The sequence below is a fragment of the Photinus pyralis genome, unplaced genomic scaffold (genome assembly GCF_008802855.1).
Source record: "Photinus pyralis isolate 1611_PpyrPB1 unplaced genomic scaffold, Ppyr1.3 Ppyr1.4_LG9, whole genome shotgun sequence".
Taxonomy (NCBI): domain Eukaryota; kingdom Metazoa; phylum Arthropoda; class Insecta; order Coleoptera; family Lampyridae; genus Photinus; species Photinus pyralis.
This window is the reverse complement of record NW_022170878.1, coordinates 17,188,886-17,200,524: the sequence shown is the minus strand read 5'-3', so window position 1 is coordinate 17,200,524 and position 11,639 is coordinate 17,188,886. Positions and strand designations below refer to the sequence as shown.

General features: G+C 43.0%; 2 protein-coding genes across 2 annotated transcripts; both read right to left on the bottom strand.

Annotated features, from left to right (window-relative positions):
* Nucleotides 1-1,042: 1,042 nt before the first annotated feature.
* Nucleotides 1,043-4,372, bottom strand: LOC116180534 (slit homolog 2 protein-like). Its single transcript, XM_031500575.1, is given in 2 exon segments — nt 1,043-2,686; nt 2,689-4,372. Coding segments are annotated over 2 exon segments (3,045 nt in total). The 5' UTR covers nt 4,164-4,372; the 3' UTR covers nt 1,043-1,116.
* Nucleotides 4,373-8,429: 4,057 nt separating this feature from the next.
* LOC116181110 (insulin-like growth factor-binding protein complex acid labile subunit) lies at nt 8,430-10,767 on the bottom strand. Its single transcript, XM_031501384.1, has one exon. The coding sequence runs from the start codon at nt 9,916-9,918 to the stop codon at nt 8,464-8,466; it is 1,455 nt and encodes a 484-aa protein (XP_031357244.1). The 5' UTR covers nt 9,919-10,767; the 3' UTR covers nt 8,430-8,463.
* Nucleotides 10,768-11,639: the final 872 nt, after the last annotated feature.

Genomic DNA, 11,639 nt, shown 5'->3' with positions numbered 1-11,639 from the left:
TCGAAAAAGTACGAATTGTTTTGGATTCTACGCACCAAAATTAATAAGAAAAAGTGTTTTCCCGAGAAATTTTGGTGCAGCCGATTTTTGTTAAAAAAGGAAGGTTATACACTGCCTTTTTTGAGGCCCGCAAAAAAAATTGTCTCAGATCGACCCGGAAAAAAAATTTTCTTATAGAATGTGGCCTGTAGAATCCATAATTTCAAACAGTTCCAGGATTGGGCTACTAGTTCAAAAGTTACAGCCCTTTGAATTTTTTTTCGAAATTGGTTTCTAGTCTATAACTTTGGATTGAGAAGTCTGATCGAAAAAGTACGAATTGTTTTGGATTCTACGCACCAAAATTAAGTATACGAATACTAAATATTTGTGAAAGTATTTGAGTTACAAATACAAATACTGCTTCCATAAAAGTATTTAATTACAAAGTATTTGAATACTTTAAACGATTTGAATACTAAAAAGTATTTACAAAATCGAATACTGCCCAGCTCTGACTGCAGATTACAGGCTTTTCTTTTTTTTGCAGTCCTCGTTACCGAGCTTGCTGCGTAGCATGGATTCTTCAAACTATGTTGAGTAGATTTAGGTTTTAGCTGAGAGATGGGTGTCGATAAAAAAAGTAAAGTAGTAGTTGGTTGTTGGGGGAGAATCTTCACGCTATGCGCCTTGAACCGTGAGCGAAGTTCGGTCAAAAACCTGTGAATTAGCGGAGGATGTTGATTGTTTTTTTTTGTTAGACACCTGTAAAATTAAAATCGCGGGTGAGTCAAAATCCTCATTCACGAAACTATTCCGAGAAATCAATTCATTTCTTTTCGCTTCAGTGTAGAAATAAAAACTACGGAAGTCAGCTGTAGTCTTAAGTAAATCCTTCAGTTGTTTTCTTAGATAACTTACGCCTTTACCTTTGTAAAGCAAAAATTTGTCTCCATTAATGCACCCATACCTGACAGCATTAACTAATAGTTCCTTTTAACACCATTAATCTGTAATGACTTGCAACCGCGCCCTTAACACATTAAGACATTTTAATGTCCTATCGCACTTATACTAAATTCGATTTATTATTAAAGGTACATAGGCAAAGCTGCATAATTTATTTAATACCTAACGTTAATAAGCCTCCCCGTCCTCCAGCTCGCTGGAGATCAGTCTCGTCTCTGACACGTTCGTCCTCCCCACGATCCTGGTGATTTCGGTACGATTGCGATATTGCAGGTAAAATAGGAGCGACATTAATATTAACGCGACCGCCACGAAGACGTACAGCACGTACTGGTGTCCGTCGGACGTCTGCATGTAAACGGGTGCGGTGACCGTCACCGCGTTGGTTTCGTCGTCTGGTCCGTCGTCGGGAGCCACGGTCGTTCGCGTGGGGCACTTAAAGTTGGGGTCTTCGGCGTCCGCACCCAGGCTGAAGATAAGATTGTCGTGCTTGAAGGTCTCCTCCATCTCCTTCTTCAGGTAGCACGGTAACGAGTTCTCCTCGAGACCTATGTGGGATAAGGCCGGGAGATGGTCGATGAGAAGCTTGTAGTCTAGATCGGTGAGGTTGTTGAAGGACAGGTCCAGGTTGTGGAGACTATGCAATGGGAATAGGCCGGTCTTCTCGTACGTCAAAATCTTGTTGTGGGACATGTTCAGCTTTCTCAGCTCGGGTAATCCGGAGAAAAGGCCAGTTTTGAAAACCTTGAGCCGGTTGTAGGACAAATTCAGTATGCGCAACCGGTGAAGGGTGAGCAGTAGCCCTTTTTGGATGTTCTCAATTAGGCAGCTGCTCAAATCCAGCTCCTCTAGTGCGTCCAATCCGCGAAACGAACCGACCTCGACGGATTCAATTGGATTTGAGGACAGGTTTAGAGTTTCCAAGCGGGGCAGTTGCAGGAATGTGTTGTTCGAAATGACCTTCAGGTTGTTTCTGGCCAAGTTCAGGTAGAGGAGCACGTTCAGCTGTTCGACGTCGAGTGGATCGAGCTTCGAAATCTTGTTCTTTTCGAAGTTGAGCGAGCGCACGCTAACCAAACCGGTGAAGATTCCGTTAATTGTCGTGATTTCGTTGTTGGAGAGGTCGAGCTCTTCCACGGAACCCAAGCCGTTAAAGGAACCGTCCTCGATACTCTTAATGTTGTTGGCCTTCAAATTCAGCTTGTGCATATTCGTCAGCTCTTTAAATCCGTTCGCCAGCAGTTTATCAATCCGATTGTTTTCCATGTTCAGGTCCTTCACCTTGGTGATGCCCTGGAAGGTCTCTGCCGGTACTGAAACGATTTGGTTGTCCTTCAGGTTGAGTGTCTCCAAGAAGACGAGCCCCATGAAGGCTTTCGGTTTCAAAACTGTGATTTTTGAGTCGGTCAGATCAAGTTGCTTGATCTGGTTACCGGATATGTCAAACGTGTAGCTCTCGATGACTTGCAAAGTGCAGTTGACGCACTGAAGCGTCTCGTCAAGATTGTCGAAGCGGTAGACGGTCATACGGAAAAAGGATGGGATGGCATTAACGCAAATGGACGTGAGAAAACCGCGCCCTTTGTAGCTGCAAGACATTGCGGGCTGTTGGGCCGCCGCCGACGTTAGCACTAGCAGCACGCACAGTAGGGGGTGGTAATTCATCTGTAACAAAACTAAGCTAAGCGTTTCCGTTATGGTGGCATACAAAGTTTTTGGACCAATCATTTTATTTACAACAAAACTTAGTTTACGATTAACGGCGTCTCGAACGTGTCTGTATGACTCATTCGCGCAAGCTGCACTCTATCACGGTAGTGCAAATAAAACAAAATGGAAAGCACCGCAACTGAAAATACGATGAAAACATAAAGAAAGTATTCGTGCTCATCCGCTGCGTAATACTTATAGCTCTGCAACCTTTCGGTGGAGACGTCCTCTATTTGGTTAGAGGACGTGTCAACGTCAATTTTGGACGCGTTACACTTTTCATTTGAGTTCTCAATGGCGCCCAAATTAAACTTAAAATTGTCTTCCTTAAACATTTCCTGCATTTCGCTCTTCAGGAAGCAACTCAGGTCGTTGCCCTCCAGACCCAGGTACGACAGAGCGGGAAGATGGCCAATCAAAGCCTTGTAGTCGATGGTCTTCAGCTCGTTGTAGGATAAGTCGAGGTTGTGCAGACTGGGAAGCTTAAGCACTCCGGTCCGTTCGTACCGTTTGATCTTGTTGTGGCTCACGTTTAGAACCCGCAACTCCGGGAGACCGGAGAATATTCCGGTTTGGAACGTTCCGAGGCGGTTGTTGGACAAGTCGAGGGTGCGCAGCATGTGGAGCGCGAGCAGGAGTCCCTTCTGCACGTTTCGGATTCGACAGCCGCTCAAGTCGAACTCCTCCAGGGACGATAGGCCGCGAAATCCGCCGGTCTCGATCGCCTCAATCGGATTGGAGGACAAGTTGAGTGTTTGGAGGTTGAGCAGCGGTAGAAACGCGTGCCTCCTGATTGACTTCAAGGAATTGCTAGGCATTCGCAGCACCACGAGATTGTTTAAGTATCTAAAGTCGGTTTCGATGACGTCGGTGATTTGGTTGCGCGCCACGTTGAGGTACCACAGTTTCGAGGGGGCCGTAAAGATGTGGTGAAGGTCGTATATTGCGTTGTTGCACAATTCCAACACCCTGAGCGAATCTAAGCCACTAAACGCGTCCGTGTCGATGTATCCGATTTTGTTGTCGCACAAGTTTAGGGAAATCAAATTGGAGAGCCCAACGAAAGCTTTAGCGGCCAAAGACTTGATTACGTTATTGCTTGCGTCTATTGTGCGAATCTTTGTGACTCCTTGGAAGGTTTCCGGTGGAATAACGGCGATGAGATTCGAGTTTATATTGAGGGTCTCCAAGAATATCAAACCGATAAACGCCCTCGGCTTGAGCACGGTGATTTGGGAATTGTGGAGGTCGAGGTGCTTTATTTGGTTGCCGGACAAGTCCAACGAACCGCCTTCCAATACCTGCAGGCTACAGTTAACGCATCGGAGGGTTTCGTCTAAATGGTCGAATCTGTACGAGGTTTTACGAAAGTATCCGGCGTTAGCGTTAGTGCAGATCGATATGAGCGTACCTCGGCCACCATACGAACAAGACATCGCCGGCTTTTCGGCTTTTTGGGACGCCGACAGTGCGATGAAGAAACAAATTAACCATTTTTGCGCCATCTGAAAGAGAAATACGATATTACTAATATTGCCAGCAATGAGTCATTCTTCGAAAGCGCCACAGGAAGAACAACACCGAGATCTAGGTCATATTTTTGGCGCATTTGAGGTTAAATATTGAATCGGAGACCTTGGACACGATAGAAGATGATGCAGATAACGAATATCAAAGCGAATAAATTGTCATCATTCAGTTAACCGAAGCATCTGAAGAACAAATATTCAACAAGATTCAAGGGAACATGTTAGAAAATAAATGGACCTTCCTTTGCAATTCAAACGAATTTCACACACAATTTTTCAAAACTTAGTCATAATATGTTCCAGAGTAGTATAGACCTATTTTACGCCATAACAAGAAAGATTGCGGGGCGGAGGGTCTTTACCTCTATGTCAACATTTTGTTGTTTATACCCGCAGTTGTTTATTTTGTTTAATTAATTGTAAAGGAATTACATTTTATAGGATAAGGAACGTCGTGAAATAACTTGTGTAATATTGAAAAGTTAATCTCATGTTTTTCTCCGGTCGTAGATAAGAGTTGCGCTTATCGCTAAAATTTGGCAAACAGATGTTGTCGCAGGTGCGCGTTTAGATAAGAGTTTATATTAACTATAAAGAATTAGGAAGTGGAGAACATGGGACAAGAGAGGGAAATGTGTTAGATAGAAGAGGAAATGTTTTAACGAGACGCCGTGGCCTTTTGGCCGTTCGCCGCCGCCGCAATACTTTGACACTGTCTCACTTTTTATTACAGCAATTACCGAATAAACTTGTGTTTAAATGAACAGTTTTGTATCAGTTTGAGCCCATGTTATGATCCTGGGTTCATACTGGGTCATAGAAATATAGACCCTCGCCTGGCCTAGAAAGGGCACATTGAGCGAAAAAGCATGTAGAAGGGCTTCTGGCGGTATATGGATCTTGTCCTCTCGACTGATATATTGGATTTGCACTGTGGTGATAGGGCTAATACAACTGTACGATGTACTTGTATGGTGGGCAGCTCAGGTCAACCTACAGGAGACAGCTGGGCGAGGTACAGAGACTAGCATGTCTGGGAGTCACTGGAACCATGAAAACCACGCCAACTTTGGCCATGGCGGCGTTTCTGGGACTAGAGCCCTTACTCTTAGCTGTGGAGGCAGAGTCTTGGAAGACTAGCATACGGTTAAATTATTGGAATGAGTGGAAGGACGAGTTAGCCTTGGGCAGGGGCGGATCTGGGAGGATACCCTCATGCTATCAAGGTACTAAGACCAAAGTCTTATAAATAAAGTAATTGGGCGTAGGGCTGTTGAGGGCCTAGAACAAGAGGGAGAAATAAAACAAGTATAAATTGTGCACAACTCTTGTGCAGATAAAGCGCATTTTTTTAACCGAAATAGCTTTTGTTTTGACTTCACTAATGGATATATTTCTTGCAGACGTCTCAATCGCCCTTTATGAGTACCCTCTTCCGACAATCCGTTCTTGAGGTATAAGGGAATATATCCGATCACTATAAGAGGTCGAGGAGGGATATGGTTGGTAGAAATTAACTCCTTTCGTTGAGACCTTTCATTAGAGTTCCATGAAGGATAAAACTAGTTCCACTTCCCCCCCTCTCCCTCCACTCCGTAGTTTGATAAGAGGACAGAAAGAAGGGCAGTAGTTGGTAGAAAACGGTTATGCTTTATACAAACCAATGCTTTAAATACTTTGTACAAACCAATTTACTTCGATGAGACCTACCAGGAAGGGTAAAAAATGTGTTAACCCCCCCCCCCATTTTTTTGAATTCTTAAAAAATGCGCCAAACAAATAATCACTATCTCCGGCAGGGAGCCGTAGTGTCTGAACTCAGATCGTCCGTTCTTCATAACCGGCGGGATGCGTGTGGGTTACAGACGGGTTCCTAACCGAAAAGGGAACCGGGCATATCTAAAATTCAAGAGATACTCGTTTACGTGTGTTTAGTGTTGACCACAATTACATGCGAACGTAAAAGAGGCAAGAACATTTGAACTAAGGGAAAATAAGGTAAAAGAAAGGACACAGAGAGAAATTAGAGATGTTGCGGAAAGATAAGGAGGACAGGGCAAGAAAGTAAGTGGGGATATTATAGGAGACTAATAGTAGAAGATAATGAACACAGAGGGAGTACCAAAGTAAAAGGGTTAGTGGGGATAGAGAGAAAACAAGAACGGAAGAGGTAGGTGCGTGGTTTGGAGGGAGAACCTAACAGTGGAAGGAATACTGGTTAGACGAGTAGAAGAAATACCTCCCTGTGAACGAAAGTCTGATGCCAGTTGTAGGTAAATGAAAAGCTGAAACACCTCCTCGCACATTATAACCTCCTGATATCAATTTGGAAAGGATTTAAAACAAAATTTGGCTTCGAAATATTTTTGTGGGTGATGGGAAAAACCCTCCTCCTCGAATATTATGTTCTCCTGGTAGGCACAGAAAATTTTAAAAGAATTTTCTGATTGTCCCCTCGTGTATTAGGAGCTTAAACACCTCCTCGCACATTATAACCTCCTGATACCAAATTGGATAAGATATAAAACGAAATTTGGTTTCGAAATATTTTTGTGTGTGATGGGAAAAGACCTCCTCGACTATTATGTACTCCTGGTAGCAAGACAAAATTTTAAAAGAATTTTCTGATTGTCCCCTCGTGTATTAGGAGCTGAAACACCTCCTCGCACATCATATCCTCCTGATACCAAATTGGAAAAGATTTAAAACGAAATTTGGCTTCGAAATATTTTTGTGGGTGATGGGAAAAGACCTCCTCGACTATTATGTTCTCCTGGTAGCCAGACAAAATTTTAAAAGAATTTTCTGATTGTCCCCTCGTGCATTAGGAGCTGAAACACCTCCTCGCACATTACATCCTCCTGATACCAAATTGGAAAAGATTTAAAACGAAATTTGGCTTCGAAATATTTTTGTGGGTGATGGGAAAAGACCTCCTCGACTATTCTGTTCTCCTGTTAGCCAGACAAAATTTTACAATAATTTTCTGATTGGTCCTTCGCGTATTAGGAGCTGAAACACCTCCTCGGACATTATAACCTCCTGATACCAATTTGGAAAAGATTTAAAACGAAATTTGATTGAAAATCAAGAGATAAATAGTACAATAAAGAGGGAGATGTGTTAGCGGAATTCTCAGAAAATACAGGGTCGAGAAGGTATGTATGTATGGAGGGAGATTGAGACGGGCAATTCACATTCATGTGAGGAAGAGGGAAGTCGGGTAATTGATTACATAATAGCAAATGAAAAAGTACTGGAAGTAATAGATGAATTTAAGATAGGAACAAGGAGTCTAAAGGGAAGATGAGAAGATTAAGAAATAAAAAGACGCAAATACGAAGGGAATGAAAGAAAAGAGGATGGGATTCAGAAAATGAAGTGGAGCGATCGAGTGTATACATGTATTGCACAGATTCGTGGGAAAGGAATTGAGAAAAAATGGTCGGAAAGGTGTTTTCGGAGTGGAAAGGGGATAAGTATGGCAGATGATGAAAGACGAGAAAAGGGAGAAGTTGAATGGCGGAATAAAGGAACTATATGAAGCGACAAGATTTGGGGGTAAGAATGGAAGGGAAAGAGTCGATGTTCGATGCAATGGTGAAAGGGGAGCTCATGGGCGGAGCGGAGATATGGCTAGAAGAAATGGGATGAACTGGTAGGATTCCAAAGAAGGTGAAATGAATGAATGGGAAGGAATAGGTTTTAGGGCTAATTGGAAAAACCCCAAATTGTATATTGGAGGAAGAAACAAACATGGAGAAGACGCAGGATGATGCAAAAGGCATGTGGGAAGAACATGGACGAAAACATTATGAACAAATTGGATACGGACGAGCTGAGGTCGAAAGGAGGAGAGGAGTAGGAGGAAAGATGGAGAGCACGCGCGGAGGTAGTAATTCCCCTTGAAAGGGAATAAAAATTTTTAAAATAATGGCGAGACTCTGATGTGGAAATGAAGAAAGAGGGAAGGGGACATGGTGACAAGAAGAAAGAAAATGTGGATAGGAAGACGAGAACATGGAACACGTTTTTGAAGAAAGGCCTAGATAATGCTGATGTTAGTACCACCCTTCTCCACTGTCATGGTTACTGAAGGTAAATGAAGAAAAATGCGTTATTGAATTATCTTCATCTCAAAGAAAAGCGAAAACTCTCTTCCAGTTCGGCTCCAGCCTTTTAGTTAGAGGAACGGCAAATAAGAACAACCCCTAACAACTATCGCATGTGAAGAAATAGAGAAAAGGTAAACAAGATTTATTTCCAAACACATACATTAGTAATTATTTTCCTCTGTGGTGTGCGATATGAGATGCGTTTCCGAGACGTTATACTTTCCCACGAGTCTCTCAATGTCGCGCTTAGTGCGCATGTGCAACACGAACAGAGCGACAATCGCGATAAATCCAAAGCTCACGAGCACGTAGAGGGCGTAATCGTGGCCGGTAGAGTTCGGCTTCGCCTCGTCCATTGTTATCGGTTCCTTGACGATAGGCTCGCTAATCTTCGGTCTCGTGTCGTTGCACACCTCCACCTTCCCCAAATCGAAAACGAGATTATCGTGCACGAACAGCTCCTCCATCTCCTTCTTCAGGTAGCAGGGCCAGGGGTTATTCTCCAAGGCGATATGCGACAGAGACGGGAGATGGTGGACGAGCAGCTTGTAGTCCAAATCCTCCAGACTGTTACTAGACAGATCCAGAATGTGCAGACTATGCAACGGAAATATCCCTGTCTTCTCGTAGCTCGCGATTTTGTTGTGCGACATGTTCAGCCTCCTCAGTTCCGGTATGCCCGAGAAGACTCCGGTTTGAAAGATCTCCAGGCGATTGTGCGACAGATCCAGCAGTCGCAGCTCGTGCAGGGCCGACAGCAAACCCCGTTGGATGCTCGCGATCATGCAGTTGCTCAGGTCGAGGCTCTCGAGCGCTCCCAAACCTCGGAACGCGCCCATTTCGATTGCGTCGATCGGGTTCGACGAGATGTTGAGCGTCTCGAGACGGGGAAGTGGGAGAAAATCGTTCGCCCTGAGTTTCTTCAGCGAGTTCCCCGCCAAGTTTAATTGGCTCAGCTTTCTCAGGAGTGGCAGGTCGCCCGAGGTGATGGTCGCGATTTTATTTCCTTCCAAGTTCACCAGGGCAATGTTCTCGAGTCCCGTGAAGATCGCCGACAAGTCAAAGATGTCGTTGTTGGCGAGGTTCAGCTCGTCTAGCAACCCCAGGCCCGTGAAGGAGCCGTTTTCGATCTCCTTGATGCGATTGTCTTTCAGGTTAAGTTTACGTAGGTTGGTAAGCTCCTTAAATCCGTTGGCTTTGAGGGATGTCAGGCTGTTGCGCTCCATATCGAGTACCTCGACCTTGGCAATACCTTGGAACGTTTCCGGGGGAACGGACACGATGTTGTTGTCGCTCAGGACGAGTACGCGGAGGAAGACGAGGCCGATGAACGATTTCGGTTTGAGGACGGTGATTTGGGCGTTGTTCAGTATCAAATTTTTAATTTGGTTGCCTGAGAGATCGAACGTGCCGCCCTCGATTATTTGCAGAGTGCAGTTGACGCATCGGACCGTTTCGTCCAGGTTGTCAAACCTGTAGGTCGTCTTACGGAAGTAAGCCGCGTTCGCATTGTAACACGTCGACGAGAGTGTGCCACGACCTTCGTACGAGCACGACGGTGCAGCGGCCTTAGATCCACATACGCATAAAAACAATATCGCCAAAAGTGAACGCATCTAGAAACAGGAAGGAAGTCGGCTTTAGTGTTTGAAAATAAGCAAAAAGAAAGCAAAAGCGTACGTAAGCCAGGCGTAGAGTAGGCACTTTTGCAAGGATCTCCTTCTAGTTGTAAAAATTAGAACCAGGAAGTATACAACAATTTGCATCACGCGTTTATCTCAAGTGCGTGCAGATAAATTATTGTACCGTCGTCATTCTGGGACATCATTGAGGAAGTTGCTGATAATTGACGATTTATAGTTTCATTTAACATAGTAACGGAAAATAATAATGCGCTATCTCACTTATTATGTTTTTCCCATTTTCTCTGATTACCATCTTCTAAGGGTCCTTATTTGTTTACCTGATTTCGTCTTCGTGTTCTTTCTATCGAATTAACTCATCACAAAAAACAGTGTTACGGAATTAACCAAAGCGCATATCGCGAAAAATTCACTCTGAGATTTTAAGAAGTGAATTTCACCATAAATCGAAAGTTTTCCAATTGTTAATGGATCGTCACAGAAGACGTACATTGTTTTTTAAAAAAACGTGCTGCGTTTTTCTTTTATGCTCGTGATTGGTTTTTTTGAAATGTTTAGATTTGTTTTTAAATGAGGCTTGGGGTTATTTGAACGAAAATCGGATGTTGAAACCCGAACCGGCGACAATTTACGTTAAAGAATTCAAAGGCGATAAGGTACTAATTTATTTATTTATTTATTTTCGTTATCAGTGGAACAGACTGATTCGCGTATAATTTTGTGCGTTTACATTTGCTTGTTTGCTTTCGAAGATAAATTTAATTATCTGGCTAGCAGGGATATTTTTACAGTTTAGCTAGGATTGTAAGAATTGTTTTGATTTAATTATTTAATCATAATAAATGTATTCAAACCTCTTAGAATGGTTAATACAGGTAACACATCTTTACGAAGGGAGTAAAAAAGTTTATTTCAAAGCCAACTACACGATCACAACAGTGGCGTATTTACGGGGGGGGGGGGGGATGAAGGGGATATATCCCCCTCCAGAAGAATTGAGTTATCATCATAGCTATTAGGTATTTAGGTAATACTTCCGCTATCCGCTCCGCCCACTTTAAAATAAACGCAATAATATAAAGGTATATATAGAGAGCAACTTTGGTTTTGGTTAAAGTCTAAAATTTTGTCATTTAAAAGTAGACAAGAAAAAATAATACACGTACAAACAACGAACGAACAAACACGTCATCGAAAAAGTACGAATCGTTTGGGATTCTACGCACCCAAATTAATCAGAAAAAGTTTTTTCTCGAGAAATTTTGGCGCAGTCGATTTTTGGAAAAATAGGAAGGTTTTTTTGCCCCGAAAAAAAAAATTGTCCCATATCGATCGGAAATATTTTCTTATAGAATGTGGCCTGTAGAATCCATAATTTCAAACAGTTCCAAGATCGGACTACTAGATCAAAAGTTACAGCCCTTTGAATTTTTTGTCGAAATTGTTTTTTTGCCCATTTGCCCTTAAATATACCTATTATTCAAAGTTTTCGTTGACTAATTAAAGCAATAGCAATAAAGGGGCCTGTCTGCAGTAAGAAATAAGATACCGTTCTAATCTAATCTTTTTCGCCTGTACAATAATAAATAGATAAATGACTACCAGAATCAGCAACCCAATTTCTATTTCTTAGCCCCCCCCTTCTAGTACGCACTTGGTGACTGTATGTGCCACGAACTTGTTTGATCCCCCCC